The 19532-nt window shown below is 39.7% G+C and overlaps 2 protein-coding genes across 2 annotated transcripts in view; one reads left to right on the top strand and one right to left on the bottom strand.

Moving 5' to 3' along the window:
* Spt5 (Transcription elongation factor subunit Spt5) overlaps positions 1–3856 on the top strand; it is a 36983-nt gene extending 33127 nt beyond the window's left edge. The window contains exon 16 of the mRNA XM_072526502.1: positions 3576–3856. Within this exon, the coding sequence (XP_072382603.1) occupies positions 3576–3722 (147 nt within the window). The 3' untranslated portion in view covers positions 3723–3856. The remainder of the gene's footprint in view (positions 1–3575) is intronic.
* A 1472-nt stretch (positions 3857–5328) lies between these two features.
* LOC140436004 (general transcription factor II-I repeat domain-containing protein 2B-like) lies at positions 5329–6387 on the bottom strand. The gene has a single exon (XM_072524715.1). It carries the CDS (start codon positions 6385–6387, stop codon positions 5329–5331), a length of 1059 nt encoding a protein of 352 aa, XP_072380816.1.
* Positions 6388–19532: the final 13145 nt, after the last annotated feature.

Here is a 19532-nt window from a genome sequence, read left to right as displayed (position 1 = left end):
TAATTAACACTGATAGATTTACTATTCGTTTTTCGTCGAGCTCGAAAAAGTTGAATCTACTTAGAAAACAAATGAGATCTTCGTCAAAACGTTTAGCAAAATTGTGAGCTTTTTGTTGAAGTATGATCCATTTATTGCCAAATTATTTGTCTTTTGATATTTTTTAAAAATCTACGATTTTCTCTCCCTTCGATATTAAAATATTTTTGCTACAATTGCTGTTACAAGTTTGTAAAAATATTTTGCGGAAAGTAGAAATCATAAATATTTTATCTCAAATTCACGAAATTTTAAGTTAGAGTTAAGTCAAATTATTAGTAGAATAGAATAATAGAAGAACACCAGAACATTATAAAAACTGATTTAGAACATAAAAAGAACAACAACAAAACGATCTAAAATCTAATTTAGAAAGACAAATAGCTGAGTTAGAAAGAAAAATTGGTACCCAAGCTTCCGTATTTAATATTGTTTCAGTAACTAATGTCGAATCTGAACAAACAGTCTGCCTCATCATCTTCCATAGTTGGAATAGGCACAATTAGAACTAGTAAAATTTTAAAACAACCCATAGTTACAGGTAGAGTAAATAGCTGAACTGTGACAGAAATGGCAGCTTCCTTGGTAGGGTCGCTTCGAGGACAGGCAGCCATCGTTTTGCAATTTATTCTCCAGGATTAACTCAGTTATACCTCTCTCGTTCAAGTTGTAGATATGTTCAAGATATGACTAGCAGCATCTAAAGCAGGTTTTCCTGAAAGTCAGCTGGAAGGTCGATATCAAAAACATAACGAACACACACATTAACTGTGTGTTGCAAGAACTTCAAAGCAGCCTTTTTGTAGGACATTTTGGAGCCAAAAGAACCTTGCCAGAATCCGAGGAGACAAATTTTACTGAATTAATTGTCGTCGAGATGTAGAAGATTGATGTAAGAAATGCAATTTATGGTAGAAAAGGTCCTAGAACAAGAAATCGTGGTAAAATGGCATCATTCCGGAGAGCCTTTTGAAAGACTTGTAGTGGATATTCTCGGTCCACTTCCGATGACAGAGAGAGGAAACAAGTACTTAATGGTCGCAATGGATTATTTTCAAAATGGCTTGATATTGCTTCCCTTCCTAATCAAGAAGTGACTACGGTAGCAGAATCATTCATAATACACGTCATATCAAGACATAGAGTTCCTTTACAGTTACATTCTGATCAAGGACGAAATTTTGAATCAGAATTATGGCAAGAATTACTGAAAATCTTAGCTATTAAGAAAACTCGCACGACGCCTCTCCATTCACAATCAGACGGAATGGTCGAAAGACATACATAATAGAACTGTTTGTCAATACCTACCAATGTTGTCGCTGATAATCAAAAATATTGGGATACTTTACTTCCTCTATTGCCAGCCTTTAGAAGTTTCGAAGATGAAGCAGTTATTCTTGATCGATGATGATTACCAGAAGTGAAATGAAGCTTCCACAAGATTTTATTTTTGGCATATTGCCTTCATGTGAAGAAGAAAGAAAGGTCATTTCCTGACGTACATCGAAAATCTGAAAGAAAAATTGGAAAAAGTCTACGAATTTGCTCGTAAACATTTAAAGCTTTAAAGTAATAAAGTCAAGACCAGGCTTGACATGCATGCTACCGGGACAACTTTCGAAAGAGATGTGATCTTCCAAGATCACACATTCCTTCTCCGAAACCCAGGATTATACAATCTCAAACGTAAGAAAGGATTTTGTCCGAGTGGACCCGCACATCGTCCTGCTTAAAATAAACGATATAATCTACCGCTAAGTAGTTCATATCCAGAGATTAACTCTATACCATGGAAATGGTCCACCCTGTTGGCTTCAGTCGGTCCCCGAGATACTAATTTTTCGAGGCGATAGCTATAAAGGAAGGAGCAGAGACAATTTCCTAAGATTTATTATTCGTTAATATTTACTGTGTTGAATAACATTTTTACTTAATTTTCCCAAAAATACATATTTGTTAAAATGTAGGACTATTCAAACTTTACATTAATAATTTCAATACATATGTCATCTCATTAAACTTAGTGATTTCGGCGTTGGTCCCCTATATTTATGTGATTCCAGGGCCTCTCATCATAAATTTGACTCATAAACCAACTCGGTACTACTGATAATATAATTTTAGAATATTATTCCCTATACAAATTTCAACAATGGACTGGTTGAAAATACGTGGCAAATAATTCAAAGAAAAGTCGACTCAGATATATGCGATTCTAAGAACTTTAAGACCACTAATAGCGGGATTAAATCGGAAATGCTTTAGATATGGAGATAACGGAGAGAAAGCGAAGCAGTTTGTTCCGCGTGGTGTACTGGTGAGCTCAAATTCAGTCTGCCCTGTGTGGTTTATTGATGAGCTCAGATTCTCAATCTCAGATCGGCACGATATTGATTTCTTATACTGCGTAATTTTTCATACTTTTCACTTAACAATCAATATTGTACATCACTAAGCACTTACCTCCCCACCGCCCCATGGCGCAACTATAGCTAGAGAATCATGTAGAACATTTTCGTAGACTTGCCGTCTACGGCAAATTTCAGCCGAATCGGACTCATAGTTTTGTTTTGACGGTGCGTGGAAGCGGGAGTATCTGCGGATTTTACAAAAATTGAAAAAGCCTTTCGGTAATTCGATTCTTGTTTTTGGAAGGCAAATCACGCAGTGAAATTAAAGAGCGCTTGGATGCTGTGTACAGTGGTTCTTTTTTTCGTTGTCGACCGTCAAAAGTTTGTTTAATTAGTTTCAAAGTGGTCGCATATCGGTATTTGATAAGTTACGCCCAGGTACCCCGAAAACGGCTATCACGGAGGATAACGTGAAAAAAATCCACGATCTCGTATTGGAAAACCGCCGATTGAAGGTGCGGGAGATTGCTGAGGCAGTAGGCATCTCATGAGACCGCGTGTGTCATATCCTGTATGAAATTTTGGGCACGAGAAAGCTTTCGAAAAAAGGCAAAAGCTGTCCTATCGCCCAGAAAGGTGATGGTCATCGTTTTCAAGCATTCACAAGCAGTGATCTACATCGACTACCTGGAGAAAGGCAAAACGATCACAGGGCTCGACTATGCTGAATTATTGGATTATTCGACGGTTATAAGTGTATAAATATAAGCACGAAAAAGTGCTCTTTTTCTTCGCCAAACAAAATTTTAAATTATTATTTATTTTATTTGAAGACACGTATTTTGTTTCTAGTAGTTACGATATACTCTCCACTGCATAAGTTTTTGTTTACCCTTGCGGCCTTAGTAGCTAATGCACATTATACTGCTAGATGTGGATTTTCCCTAATGATTAATGTACTAAAAAGTATTGTTTTTTTTATAATGCTTTCGTATAATTTTTGGACGTATTTTCTTCAATATAATCAATAAGTATAATAAGTTATAAAAATATCGTTGTAAAGAGTTTAGAGTAATATCAATGACAGTAAACGATATTTTAATCGACACTGTTCATGTGTGGCTTATTTTGTTTAATACTTTGTTTATTATAGAGTTTTGAATATTTTTTTAAATTTTACAGGTAATAATTGGCGAAGAACGAGAACAAACTGGTGAACTTCTCTCTATAGATGCAAACGAAGGAGTAGTTAAAATTAAGGAGGAAATTACTATGTTGCCCTTACAAAATTTATGTAAGATGAGACCCTCAAGTCACAAAAATATGTAATTTTTTAGAGTACATTATAAGTTGAAAATTGTTTGTGAACGTGAAAATAATTTGGTTTCAATTTTAGGTAATATATTAATTATAATTATGTCGAATGTATTTGACAATTATAAGAATAGATTAGTAGCTATAAATGTGTTTTATTTTTCAACTGCAATTTAGTAACTGAATGAATTAAATATATAAAAACTTATATTAGGTGATTAACACTACATTTATCAAAATGCTACGTCTGGTCGACTCTTTTTTATGCAGTTGAAATGTGGACCCTTAAAACATCAATGGTAAATCAATTGGAGGCCTTTGATTTTATTTCATTTCTCTACTGCAGAGAATAGGCAAGGAACAAGAAATTTTCAACACAGTGAAAGTTAGAAAAACGTCATACCTCGGTCACATATTGAGAAATAAAAAGCATCAATATGCTCAAATAATAGCGAAAGGAAAGATCGAAGAAATGAGACGACCAGAAAGGAAAATACTATCGTGGCTAAGAAACTCAGACAATGGACAGGGTTAAATTTTGAACAGCTAATAAGAACAGTGAAGACAGAAAAGAGTTTGAAATTGTAGTAGCCAACCTCCATTGAAGAGAGGACATTTTAAGAAGAAGAACGTGATTAGCTAGTGCTACTTTTTAATAAACTATCCGTAGTTTATTTCTTGCCATCGCTATCCCTTCTTGGCAAGGTTTAAATACTCAGAAGTTTACTTAAAATCCTTCATAAAAGGTATATCATTTAAAATCCCTTTCGGGCTACACCAGAGAACGTTTTCGGACTAAAAAGTCCATCATCAGTGTTTTCTTACCTGGAATAAGTATTTCCAATTAATTTAAAAGCAAACGTAAAGGTAAAATTTGAATTAAGGTTGAAAAAGCAATGTGGTTAAATACTTACTCGGAGCACATAAATACCTGGGTAAAAACCCTTTAGAACAGCGGTCGGCAAGTCATTTTAAGTGGGGTCCGGATACTAGAAGAAAATTTGAACAAGGTCCAGAAAAAAAAACAAATGATAAGATTTAATGACAATATGTTTATTATTTTGATACATTCTTAATGATAAAACAAAAGACATTACATTAATGCGAAAAATTGCACCGACGGTCTTGAGCTAGTTGTTTGTGGCCTGGTTCTCGAGTCTAACAACAAATTCGAAGTGTATCTTCGAGGTGGGCGTTCGTTAATCAGGAGCGATATTTGTTTTTCAAAAAATTTATTTTTGAGAAAGACGTTTCGCACATATACGTTGAGCCAAACATACTGGCGAAATTGATTGCAAGTTGTCTGCAGTTTTCATATTTTGCTGGCACATGTTTGGCCCAAAATTCTTCGGCGGATACCGATTTATAAACGTGTAAGGACAAATCTTGTAATTCAATAATCTTCATTTAAAGTAATGCTTTTGACAGATTAAACAGCTTAGCAGCCAGATCTGTCCATTGTGCCGCTGCATCAACTTCAAATGGTGATTTTAGAAATGAAGATAGTTTGCTTACCTGTGCAAAGTCTTGGAATCTTAAACCAAATTCGTTCCTAAGATCGCCCAGAAATATTACGAATACTGCAATGTCTTCTTCGGAGTACTCCTTATTTTTATTATATTCAAGAATACTTTGAAAATGAATGAATTCTTGTTGTGCAATATGTTTCAAAGATATCTAGCTTACGACGAAAAGCAGACACGCTTTGCATCAGATCACATACTAATTTTCCATTTCCTTGTAACTCTGTGTCAAGCGCATTCAAATATTTTAAAATATCTTTTAGAAAAGCCACAACCAGCATGTTGCGCCTGTTTTTTATATAGTCAAAATGTGCCCTGGCTCCCTGCGTATCTATATTTTGTAAGAAGGAGATCACATGTTCTTTTATTAGACAGAAACGTTCAATAACTTGCCCTTTACTTAACCAACGAGCAGTATTGTGTTGTAGTAAGTCAGAATATGCTGAATCACATTCAGGAAAAAACTCATTGAAATGTTGGTGCTGAAGAGCAGAATGAGATCTCATAAAATTAATTAACTTCACTAAACTGTCCATGACTTCTTTAAGTTTAGCACTAAGTTTTCCACAAAGGGCTGCCTGGTGTATTATGCACTGATATGTTATTAAATTTGAATTTTTATCCCTGATCCTCTTTACTACACCTTTTTCTTTGCCAATCATTGTTGGGGCCCCATCAGTAGAAAGCGAAATCATTTTATTATAACTGATGTTAGATTTAAAAATTAATTCATCAATAACCTTGAATAAATCTTCTCCTCGAGTGTTACCTTTCAGCGGCAATATTGCTAGCAACTCTTCCCTAAAAATCTGACACTCAATATCAAGAAATCTTACAAAAACAGACATTTGTTCATCATCAACAATGTCACATGATTCGTCAGGTGCTATGGCGTAGCAAGGTGCCTTTTGCAAAAGATTTAGAAGAGAGTTTTTAATATCCGCAGCTAAAATTTCCGTTCTTCGTGTATTACTTCGCGCTGACAATAAGATACTTTGAATTACTGAGGCAACATCTTTTTTTTCTTCAAAAAGTGAGTTAGCTACTGCCAGCATATATTCCTTCACTATCTCAGAATCAGAAAATGGTTTTTGGTGTTTATTAAGTATCCAGAACACACGTAAGGCTGCCCCTGTGGATTTTTCTTGGTCGCTCATGCAGCGAACTAGGATTTTTGTGCTTTTTTCGTAAGAATTAAGATATACCCGAAGTTTTTCGTTACGCGCCTGACTGCCAAGAGGAAAGTTTTTGTGGAACTACTGATGAGTTGTTTCGTAGTGTCGCTTCAAATTTCCACTTTTAACTAAGACGACAGTTTTATTGCATATAGGCACACCAGAACCGCTTGCGGCCTATCAGACAGTGTAAAACAATATTGTTCAGTCCATTCTGCCAGAAACTTCCTATTTTCACTGCCCAATTTTCTCTTATTCGGACCAATATTAACGTAGGTACAAAAAGATGTTTTATAAATCACAAAAGAAATTAACGGTAGTGCGCTACGTGCATGTCACTGACCAACTAGTGAGTGACTGTCAGTCAGTGGGCAGCAGCGTTTACAGGCCCATACATTTTATTTCCCCAGATGTAGCCAGATTTTGAACAGAATTCCCCAGATTTATATATTTCAGTTATTGTAAACATACAATATTATTATAAAACAAGATTTCACCACTTATACAGAATTGTTATTATGTTTATTTATCATTTCACTTCCTATTTGAAAATTAACAGCAGTTTTATTTTGAATTTGATTGACTCAGCAATCGATATTCCGCAGTTCGGTCCGCAGTTCAACCTTTTGCGGTCCGAATTCGGACCGCGGTCCGCCTGTTGCTGACCGTTGCTTTAGATGGTAAAAAAATTTAATATGTCTTACATTTTATTTAAAAATATGTTGTGATGTTTGAGTATTTCTCAAATAATTTACATGGCAACGTAAGACTCCCACTAGGGGTTGTTGCTGACCCTCAGACGATGTCTGAATATGTTCTAGATGGCAACTAATTAAAATGACAGTTTTTGAACGGATGTATGAACAAAACAATCAATGTAACTTATAGTATATGTCGTAATGGGACACTAGCCAACAACGTGTTCGATGAATATGTTAGGAAATTTAAAAATTTTATTTTGTAGTTACTTCATCAATAGTAGCAAACATCAATAAGCTGGGGTTATAGTGTAATATACCCTGAAAATTATGTTTAACCTTGTAAAGCAATTGTATGTGTGGAAGGACTTAGTCTTTAAATCTACAGTATGTAATCATCAATACATGTACCTAATTAGTCGAGGAGAGAAGAGCTAATAATAAGGCCCTTTATGTTATAAATTAACATTTGGTACCTGTAAACTAAATGGAATATACATGTATGATGTTGGGTTATTAATAAATTAATGAGGACAGATGGTTAAAATGTCTTGTGTGTATACTTTTTTTTTTCTTCTTTTAAAAGGGGTGGTGGTCCAAATGTTCGAAACATACCTCGGTCCTAGAAGGTGGGTAGAACCTCTAGCCTCGGTTATGCAGGACTTCTCCAGCGTGGCCACAATGATATCCGAGGCCGCCCGCTAGGGTTGTTCGGACACCATCGCCGTCAATGCCAGAGACCTACCTGCTAAAAAAACACCCTCCTCAGTGGTGAATTACCGGCCGGATCCCCTGATTGGGACGCAACATCGGCACGGCATTCACCCGATCTTTCATTCACGCACAATTCTCACACATTCTAGAATTTTCCCAATACGACGGAATTCCTCTCTCCCTCTATTCCTCCCTGTTCATGTTCAATCTCACCCCTTCTCATTCTGCCTTATCTTCTTTCTGGGTCCTGGGCACCCTGCCTACCTTCGGGTCGCCTTTCTTCTTCCTTTCTTTCCAATGTTCTCCTCACATATCTCTGAACTGCTCTCCACCGATCTGACGACCTAAGCATCTCCTCCACCAGTTCAGTGACTGATTGCACCCTACTTCCTAGCTCTCTCTCAAGCAGGCTTCTCTCACCTATCCATCTATCGCATACCAATAGAGTGTGTGAGAGAGTGTCCGATATTTCACAATACAGGCAATTGTTATTTTCTGCTTTTCCAACTCTGTAAAGCTATGCCCTAAAGCAACCATGTCCTGTGAGCATCTGCATCAGGAAATAATCCAAACGCCGGTGCCCGTAATCCGATTCCTAATCTTCTCAGATTAGGAATCAACGACTTCGTCCACTGCGCCACCCTTCTCATCTCATCCCATTCCTCTTACCACACCATTATGGACCTTTCCCTTTCTTCTTTTTTTAAACGTTCTGTTGCTATGTCTTCATTTCTTCTCTCGTATATTCTTCCTCTTTCCTTCACTAGCATGTGCATCGGAATCCACCCGGTGATAACTCCTAACGCCTCGGCAGAGATTCTTCTGTATTTCACCCTCAATAGACTCTTCCTATCTGCTCGGGTGAGCTTCTTTCTGTACGCTTTTGTTAAAACTGCAGAACTCCAGACAGGTGCAGCGTAGAGGACGATCGATTGCAAACGTCCTCATCGAACTTGTCACACAGTTCTCTCCAGTGCCTCTTCTTCTCGGCTCGGATCATCCTGTTCAGTTTCTTCTTTCGCGCATTCTATACCATATCCATTCTGCTAGCCTCGGTTACTTCTCCTCTACCTCTTGCCCTAGTAGCCTGTCTTCTGATGGCAATGAATTCCTTCCTTTTATTGGCGATCTCTACGCACCACCAATAAGGCATTTTTCTTTTTTCATCTACCCTGTTTATGCAATTTCTTATAGTCTCTCTTATTATTGATTCAAGTCTTTCTGCCGGTGGCGGTTGGCATCTTCTCCCCTCTATCAACCATCTAGAATACTTATCAAACGCTAGCCAGTCCGTTCTATCTCCACCTCTGCTTCCTGTTTGGTTCGCTGATGACTCCACGTTGGTAGTCCCTACTCCGACGATCGAAAAGTCAATGTAGCGGTGTTCTGTAGCAGTGTCATCCGGCAGCACGGTCCAGTCTCGAATTTTTCTCGCCGCATTCTGTGTGGCACAGGTGAAATCGATATATGAATGCAAATTTCCCCTCATGAACGTTGGTTCCCGACCATTATTTAAGACAACTAAGTCCAGAGTTCCTATCCATTTTATAAGCATTTGTCCGTGAGCGTCCATTCTGGGAGAACTCCGCCGCTTTGGCGTTGAAGTCCCCCACCACTACACACTCTCTTCCCAATAATCTTACCTCATTCATAATCTCATCCAGTCTACTTTCGTATGTATGCGTATTAATACCATATACTCTCAGTCTTCTATTAATTATTTCTATTTTCTAATACGAACCATTCCCTACTGCGCACTAACGTGGATTTTGGCTCCGCCGCTATCAGGATGTCAATTTCTTTTTCGATTGCGAAGACCACAGCGAGGTCGTGGGCTAGCCTAGCCGTCCCAACATTTGTTTGCAGCACTCTTAACACACGCTCTCTTTCACGCTTATTTCCCATTTTGTCACTCAGTCAGTAACCTCCTACCCTTCTTCCACCTTCACCTCTAGCTCTTTGATAATTCCCCTGAATTTGGGACACCAAGCGGACGTAGATATATGACCTTCCTCGTCACAATTAAAGCACTTTACAGTGTTACTTTGACGCTGGGATTGCACATGGCCCTCCATCCCACACTTCCAGCACCCCCTTTTGCTTCTCCCTCACAGTCTCTTGCTATGTGGTCATGTGCTTGGCATCTATAGCATCGTGTCACCTTCACCATCTCCTTTACCGTGACGTGTACCATCCCGATCTTTATTCTTTCTGCCACTAAAAGTCTTCTGGCTATACCTCCACATAACAAATTCTACTTTCTCCCCTGTTTGTCCTTATTTTTCCAACTACTTCACATGCTTCCTCCCTACCAGCAAATTTCTCCACTGATTCGACGATGTATTTTTCTGTGGTTAGGCCATCCATGTCTGCCAGCATCAAACCCTTCTTTACTCTTCCACCTTTTGCCACTACTCTTGTTGCGCATCCTTGTCTTGATGCTACTAATTTCCTGACTTGTTCCGCTATTTTCCTGCCTTCATCTAATTCCAGGACCACACCTTCTTGTCTGGTTTGTCTAACCTTGTTTATGACAACATCCTCTTTTTCTCCCAGCTCTTCCCTTAACTCTTTTACAAGTTCAGCATAGGGCTTGTTCTTCGGTTTTGTGATAATTACCATCCCTTTCTTTTCTGTGGCTACTATTTGCCTTTCCTTAAACGTTTTGCCGTATATCGTTGCCGTTACCTTCTTTCCTCTTGCTGCCCACTCTAGCACTTTTCTTGATTTTTCCACTCCTAGTACTGCTGGTGCTGCTTTCCCTATCTTTTCTCTATCCATTCTTTCCATACGGTCGAATAGTTTCCTGGCTGCTGCCAAGAATTTAACAGCCATTGGTTCTTCTCCTCTCCTTTGTTTCAGCTTGTGGACAAATTTTTTTGATGTCCTCTCTCTCCCATTTTCCTCCACTATACATGTTATTTGAGACATAGTCCCAATTCCTCCATTTTCATTTTCTTTCACGTATAATCCGGGGAGGTCTGGATACCTTGCACTAAATTCCTGTGTTACCAAGATTGCCACCTCGTCCGCTGCCTCCAAAATTCCTTTTTCACAGATGGTTACTTTATCATAAACCTCCTCTGGTCATTCTTGATGTAGTACTTCACTTATTTCCTCGATGCTTGCTGCCGTATCCATTTTTTATATAGTTCCTCAATCCTTTTTCTTTGTAATTCTGGGCCCTCTTCCCAATTTACTTCTACCTGTGTCCCTACGCACCTCGTAGTTGTTGCTACAGTTATTTTTGTTTGCGTCCCTATTGTTGTTACGCATCTTTTTATACCTTCTCTTTTTTCAATATCCTCTGTAGCACTATACATTAACTCTCTAATGTTTCTTTCCATTTGGCAGCAAATCTGCCGTACCTTTGCGGCTCCCTGTTTGATCTCGTTCTTTGTATTTGCCACCGCCTTTGTTAGGTTCATTAACTCGTCGATGCATCCCTTCATTTTTGACATTCCTTTCTCTGTTTCACTTCTTTTTAAATTGATCTTACTTTCATTCTTATTTCCACCAGCTCCTATGTCTTTCCGTGCGATTTCCTTTTCTTTTTTCTGTTAGTGTTGGTCGTCCATTCACTCTCGTCATTACTATCCCCCGTTTCGTTTTCACTGCCATTCTTCTCCACTGTTTCACCTATGTCCTCGTTTTCCCCTTCGTTCTTCTCCTTTGGCTCAACATTTTTCTCCCCCCGACTGTCCTTTTCTTTCTCCTCCGCTAATGTCGCCAGCCTCTCTTCGCCTATATCCTACATAGACTCCTACCCCTATGCTTACCTTCTTTTTTATTAAATATTTTTCCATTTTTCTTCCCATGAGTTGGATGGATTCTTCGGTCCAGCGGGGCAGTGCCCATACTCCGCCAAGGCTATAATCCCCTTCGGTTCGCCTTCTCCTTAGCGCATCGTTTGAGACCCACTTTTCCCCTTGGGCCATGCACCCCTTCGGCACGATGGTGTTACACCTTGAGGTTAGGGTGGAAATATATTAGAATGATGCATAGCCGCCTGTTCTATGCATATCCACTTGTGTATATACTAGAAACTTGCTAAATGAAAGTAAGAAAGAGTTATATGGTAATGAGTGGCTAATGTCTGATGTGTCTTGAAATATTGTGTTTGAAAATTGTGTAATGATTATTGTGGTGGAATGGTATAAAGAAAAAATATTTTGGTTGTAAGTAGGCAGCCATCAATACCAATACCTCTAGTATTATTCTTCTTCTATTTATATAGACATGACTGTCTGTTTTTCAATGTGCCTCCATTAAGTTGTCGTTCCATCGTTTTCGTGGTCTTCCTACTGACCGTTTTTCTATTGTGGAGCCGTCTCTTGCCGGCTTTACTACTCAATTTGTTATCATTCGGCTTATATGATCGTTTCATTCTACTCTTCTATTTCGTACCCAGTTCTTGACGTTCTCCACCTTGCATCTACGTCGTATATCTGTACTTCTAGCTCTGTCCCATAGTGTCTTACTATCAACTTTTTCAAGTGTTTTCATCTCTGCTGTTTCTAACATCCTTTTTGTCCTCTCTGTGTCAGGTCTTGTTTTTGCCGCGTATGTCATTATTGGTTTGATGACTGTTTTGTAAGTTCTGCCTTTCATTTCTTTCCCGATATTTTTATTTCTCCATATTGTTTCATTTAGGTAGCCTGCGGCTCTGTTTGCTCTATTGACTTAATCTTCCACTTCAGTTTCGACCTTTTCGTAGCTAGATAATGTGATGCCTAGATATTTCAACTTCATCAATTGTTTTATTTTCTGACCTTCCAGCTCCAATTTACATCTTAATTTTACTGTTGTAACCAAGCGTTTTGTCTTGTTTGGCTCTAGTATTCTAGATAAATAAAATTAATAAAAAATAGGGATTGTAGGGATGTATGTGGGAGTTTGTCTTATTGAGTGCTTTGATTATGTTTCGGTAATGTTCAGAGGTTGTGGGCTGGATTTTTACTTGGTCGTTATAAAGATATTTGGCGGAGTATCCCAGTGGGGATATTGTTTCTAACAAATGTTTAAAAGGTCATATATTACCTACATCTGTAATAAATATAGGTGGGGTTGAATACTTTTTTTATCTTCTTCAGATCCGGTTCGGTTGGTCTCATCAGATACTTCATCTAAGCTAGCAAATCTATTAGACGTCGGTATAGGTGCTTTGAGCTATTAATCGCTTATTCTTGTTTGTTTTAGAGGTTTATCGTCTTAAGGGCTGTCATTTCTTGCTCTTTTGCGGGATTGAACAGTTTCCCATTCTACGACAGAGTTGTGGTTTGAGTCAAGTACCGATATATGTCTTAACAGCATGAATACTATTTCTATATTTGTCCCGAATGGGTATAAAATTTATTTGGTTTCTAACAAAATTATATTTATTATGTTGCGTGAACTGCTTAGTATTGAATCTACGGAGTGGAAGCTTAAACCAAGTGTTAATTACAACAAAATTTTTGTCTGGACAGAATTCGCTCATTGAATTCTCTCAAACCGTATTCACCAACCACATTTTTGACACCATATTTTCCTATCCTGGCTTAAAATCATCAACAGTGCAATTGGCTCATTTTTCCTAGTGTATTGTTGTGAATTTATTAAAAGGTTCAATATTTATAACACTTACGGATTTAATTTATTTCTTTATTTATATTAACTTATCTGACAATAATTTATTATATCCGTACGTAACAAATTCGCGAGCGCGGGGTCTTGAGAATTAACTAACTGTTTTCAAAATAAAAGTTCCCTCATATTTATACGAAAACAGCTGCTCTAGAATCCCATGGATTTTGACCTCAATTGACCTGGTTTCGCCTCGAATGGACAGGCCTAATTCCGGAAGATTCGAATGGAACCAGTTTTTTTATTACTTGGAGTTTATGCCAGCTATTCGAAAGGTCTCGTATAATCTAAAACAGAACAGCATTAGTCATAATATAATACGGTTATTTTAGGCCAGGATAATTATCGTAACATTGCCCCCCTCTTAAAAGATGGTTCCTCCTGGAACCTTGTCGGGACTGGAACCGGAACTGTATGCTGGTATCGGCAACTGGACCCTCTTTTACAACTTCCAGTTGTATAAAAATGACAAGGGACGGTTTTCTCTCCGCACCAGTAACTATGCGGATTGCAACAGACTAACACCTGGACTTCGGTGTCTTTAAAGATCTCCTCCACCATATTTCGGATGACCCTCCAATCTAATTGGCGGCACTCCAACTTTGGCATGGCTAACTTTTGCACGTCGGACTCTAGTACGTGCTCTCTCAATTGAAGTAAGGCTTCCCACACATCTCGGTAGGTAGGTTGGTCACGGGCAGTGTCTTTTGTTACCAGGTAGAAAAGGTAACGTGATGCATCTTGGAGTTTCAAGGTCTTACCGGGAGCTGGCACCTGGCATTGAAGTTCTGCAACTCGACCAAACTTCCTTCGAAAGACGGATGCCAACCCTGATGCGTCTTTGATACTGGCCGGGATGGTAAGGGCCAGCGAGTAGTCATCGGGGAGCGCGAGTAGATCTTGCTTTTCTTCAGTGGTAACACCATGTCTTGCTTTACCGGTACCTCCATAGGCACCCATGAATTCCTCAAACGTGAGGTCAGACACGTCTTGGACTTGGTTTACTTCCACTTCTTCATCTACGTCGTGGTCACCTTCGAAAGACGCCAGCCGGTTATGGTGTACTATCATCGGCTTTCCCCTCGGAATCTTGCTTATTCGGTAGATGACATCGTTGATCTTCTCCATGATGAGGTATGGACCTTCCCAAAACTGCTGCAATTTGGGAGAACAACCTTTTCGCTTCTTGGGATTATACAGCCAGACTTTGTCGTTCTTCTTAAAGCAACCCTTTTCGGCTTGTGTATCGTACCGTTTCTTCATTCGGTCGCTAGCGATCTGAAGGTGGGAACGGACCAACTCATGTACATCGTCCATTCTTCTTCGTAATTCGATCACATAATCTTCACCTGCTACATCTTCTCCAGGTCGACACCCAAATTCTAGATCACAAGGTAGTCGCATTTCGCGTCCGAATAGGACTCTGGCTGGTGTCTGGCCCGTTGATTCGTTAACAGCAGATCTGTAGGCCATTGTGAAGAACGGAAGGTATTGGTCCCAGTCTCGCTGATGATCGGACACCATCTTTGTCAAATACTTGCCAACTGTCCTATTCATTCGTTCTACCATACCATCCGATTGCGGATGATACGCGGTAGTTCTTGTTTTCTTCATGCCTAGTCTATCACATATTCCTTGGAATAGATCACTTTCGAAGTTCCTGCCTTGGTCACTATGGATCTCCAAAGGCACTCCAAATCGGCTGATATATTCTTGGATCAACTTATCTGCAACGGTGGCGGCCTTCTGGTCTGGAAGTGCGTAAATCTCGACCCACTTAGTGAAGTAATCCATTACTACCAACATGTACTTGCCCCCATTTTCACTTTCTGGAAATGGCCCTGCAATGTCCAAAGCTATTCTTTCAAACGGGCTTCCAACATTATATTGTCTCATAGGAGCTCTCCTTTTCCGGTGAGGCCCGTTACTCGTAGCACAAATAGTACATTTCTTACACCAGTCTTTTACGTCGTCGGAACTGTTCATCCAATAAAACCGTTCCCGAATTCGCTGAAGGGTTTTCCTTACACCAAAATGCCCTCCCGATGGACTGTCGTGTAACTGACGAAGTACTTCGGCTATTCTGCTCTTTGGGATCACCAACTGTCTTCTCTTCTCTGAACCGTCATCATTTTCCAGGACTCGTTTGAGCAAGCCATCTTCGATGATAAATGAGTCCCACTGGGCCCAATACGTCTTAACTACTGAGCATAGGTTTGATATTTCCTGCCAAGGTGGTCGACGGTTTTCCTCTTTCCATTTTCGGATTTTCTGTATAACTGGATCTCTCTCTTGTTCTTCCCTTATCTTAGTAGGCGTCCAGTCGTCGTTGACAATCGTCGTTCTTAGCACTGCTGCTTCCTTGGATTCCGTTTTGTTGCAGTGGGAACACTCTGCTGGGCATGGCCTTCTGGAAAGAGAATCAGCGTTTCTGTGGCTAACTCCGGCCCGGTGCTCAATCTTAAAATCGTATTCTTGGAGTCGTTCGATCCACCTGGCTATCTGACCCTCTGGATTCTTAAACTGCATCAACCACTTAAGGGCGGCATGGTCGGTTCGGATTAGAAACTTTCTGCCATAGAGGTATTGGTAGAAGTGCTCTACTGATTTAACTACTGCTAGAAGTTCTCTTCTCGTGACGCAATAATTCCGCTCAGGTTTTGAAAGGACTTTACTAAAATATCCGAGGACTCGTTCCTGTCCTCCTTGAATCTGAGACAGCACTCCTCCAATTCCCACGTTACTTGCATCCGTATCTAAGATGAACTCTCCTTCTGGCAGTGGATACCCCAAAATTGGTGCTGTTATTAAATGCTTTTTCAACGTTTCAAAGGCATTTTGGCAGTCTATATCCCAGCGGTATTCTCTTGCTTCCTCTGTAAGTCGCGTTAATGGCTTAGCGATATCTGCAAACTTCTTAATAAACCTCCGGTAGTAAGTACATAGTCCAAGAAAACTTCTCACTTGATGTTTGTCAGTTGGTTTTGGCCATTCCTTAATGGAATCGATTTTTCCCTTATCCACGGCCACTCCTTCTTTACTGACTATATGACCCAGATAATTGACTTTACCTTGAAATAGCTGGCACTTCTTGGGGTTTAGCATCAATTGGGCAGCTTTAAGTCGATTAAAAACGTTTTCTAAATTCCTCAAATGATCTTCGAATGTCTCCCCCAAGACGATTATGTCATCTAAATAAACCAGGCATGTTTTCCAAGATAACCCTCTCAACACATTTTCCATAAGCCTCTCAAATGTCGCAGGAGCATTACAAAGTCCAAATGGCATAACGTTGAATTGCCACAATCCAGATCCTGTGGTGAAGGCTGTCTTTTCTTTATCGACTGGGTCCATTTCTACCTGCCAGTATCCAGACTTCAAATCTAAAGTAGAAAACAATTTACTTCCAGCCAATGTGTCCAATGTGTCATCGATCCGAGGCAGAGGATAACTATCTTTCTTGGTAACGTTGTTCAGCAAACGGTAATCCACACAGAACCTCGTCGTTCCGTCTTTCTTCTTAACCAGGACCACCGGAGAGACCCATGGACTCGTAGAAGGTAGACGTCTTTCTTCATTTCCTGAACAATCGTTTCAGCTTCCTCTCTCTTCGCCTGTGGTAATCGTCGAGCTGTTTGACGAATTGGCTTAGCATTACCAGTATCAATTTTATGCTTAACAACGGTAGTTCTTCCCGTCTTTCCTCCTTTCGGTACGAAAATATCACGATACTGCCGAAGAAATTCCCTTAATTTCCTTTTCTCCATCTGATTTAGAGACTGTCCTGCAACTGCAACCATTTGGTCGAATTTGTCGTTGGAATTATCAGATGTTGTCGCCTGACGAATTATGGATGTCACAGGTACACAAGTTCCTACTTTTGTCTCTTTCTTTATGGTCACTGGGTAGTCGTTGACATTGATAAGTCTCACAGGAATTTCTTTAGCCGAAGTCACCAATTCCTTTCCAATTATGATTCCACGGCCAACCTCATCGTCGTGGTTCCAAGGCTCCATCATAACAGGTCTCCCTTCGTCTACAATTCCCTGTAGTCGCGCTACTATGATCGTTTCGCTTCTCGCAGGCACGACTGTATCTTCTGTAATGGCTGCTTGCACAGTGTTGTCATTATGTGGATGGAGAAATACCTCCTCGTTGCCAACTTTGATTACCTTATTCTTAAAATCCAATTGGAATCCATGCATATTCATTACGTCCATTCCTAATATAACATCCTCTTCGATGTCAGCAACTATAACAGTATGGACAAACTTTTCTGCCCCAATTCCCAATTGTACCTGGATTTCTCCATGAATGTTGGCATTTTCACCTGTAGCGGTCCGAAGTCGTAACCTCGTTGGTAACAGTTTCTTTCGGCTGTTTATAACTGTCGGGCGTATAATGGTTCTGGTCGCTCCGGTATCCACCAACAACGTATGCTTTTTACCATTTATGTCTCCATCTACATATACACTATCTTCACGACATTTCAAAGAAGCTATTAGTATGAGAGGGTCTTTGGAAAAGTTCTGGGTCGAAGCTGCCCCCCTAAGGCTGACCCGTTCTAGTTTTCCTGATGGTGAGTTTCTTGATTTGCGTCGTACCTAGGGTGCTTACAGGAGCTTCGTACGTGTCCTATTTCGCCACAATTCCAGCATCTGATGGTCTTCGTTTTCTTGTATGTCATGCTTTTCATCATATTAACGAGCTGGTCAAGTTTATCTTCATCTCCTTCCTCTTTTACAGTCCTAACTTTACTGTACCCGCCAGAGGCCTGCGTAGCTGACTCGTATTCGAGGGCGGCGGATAGGACATCAACCAGCGTCTTGTGACGAGCTAATCGCAGTGTTCTCTGCATTTCATGATCACGAAGACCATCAATAAACGTTTGAACGGCCAATTTTTCCATCATGTCTTCGGGAGCTGTTGGATAAGCATATCGTACTAATCTGGCAATATCTACCTCATATTCTTGAAGAGCCTCATCTTTCTTCTGTCTACGATTTTTAAGCTGTGACTGATATACATGCTCCAAATGTTCGTGGCCATATCGCATATTTAACCTCTTCTTCAGTTGTTCGAAATCATCGGTCTCCTCTACGGCTATGGTCTGAAGCACATCTAAGGCATCTCCTCGAAGGGCGATAGTCAGGTTTACAGCCTTTTCTTTTTCAGACCATCCATTTGCTCTTGCGGCTGATTCGAACTGTTTCATGTAGTTGTTCCATGATGATTTTCCGTCGAAAGTTGGGACTTTAACATGAATAGAACCTCCACTTCCTTCAAATTTCGGCCGTGTCTCCAACTTAAATTTCGTCTCGTCTTCTTTTATCTCCACTGTAATCGGATTGTTACCTCTCTCTGCTGTCCCTGTTTCCTCCATCTTCCTTTCCATCTCTTTCCATATCTTTTCTTCGAAGGCTAACATATCGGCAGCAACTTGGTTTTTTAATGAAGATATTCTATCGTCCAGGGCAGACATCTCAGAAGTGATTTTAGAGATTTCCGAAGAGATGTTAGCAGAGACTTTGCTTTCCAGCGAAGAAATCTCGTTAGAAACTTTGTCTTCCAACGAAGCGATGTCGCCGGAAACTTTGGCTACATCACCAGAAACCTTGGCTACATCAGAAGAAACTTTCGAAATATCGTCAGAAACTTTGTTCTCTAATGATGCGATGTCACCAGAAACTTTGGCTACATCAGAAGAAACTTTCGAAATCGACGAGAGGACAGCATCTTCAAATATATAAGTCTCTGGATCTAGTCCTTCTTCTAGCAAAGCGTTCTTTAGTCGTTGGACTAACTCAGCCTTTTTTCCGGTAGAAGCTAATTCTCTGTCTTCGAGATGTCTTCTTAAATTAGTCACTGTCAGCTCATAAATCGTAGCCATTTTCACAATTTATTTTATATTCACTTGTATTATTATTATAAGTCTAATTTATGTTCGATCTCACTCTGACACCATTTGTTGTGAATTTATTAAAAGGTTCAATATTTATAACACTTACGGATTTAATTTATTTCTTTATTTATATTAACTTATCTGACAATAATTTATTATATCCGTACGTAACAAATTCGCGAGCGCGG

Source organism: Diabrotica undecimpunctata, chromosome 3 (genome assembly GCF_040954645.1).
Source record: "Diabrotica undecimpunctata isolate CICGRU chromosome 3, icDiaUnde3, whole genome shotgun sequence".
NCBI lineage: Eukaryota > Metazoa > Arthropoda > Insecta > Coleoptera > Chrysomelidae > Diabrotica > Diabrotica undecimpunctata.
Note: the sequence above shows the minus strand (reverse complement) of the source record. Positions and strands in the feature narration are given on the sequence as shown.

Excerpts from the sequence above, each read along its gene's own strand:
- LOC140436004 (XM_072524715.1), bottom strand. The coding sequence starts at position 6,387 with ATGAGCGACCAAGAAAAATCCACAGGGGCAGCCTTACGTGTGTTCTGG.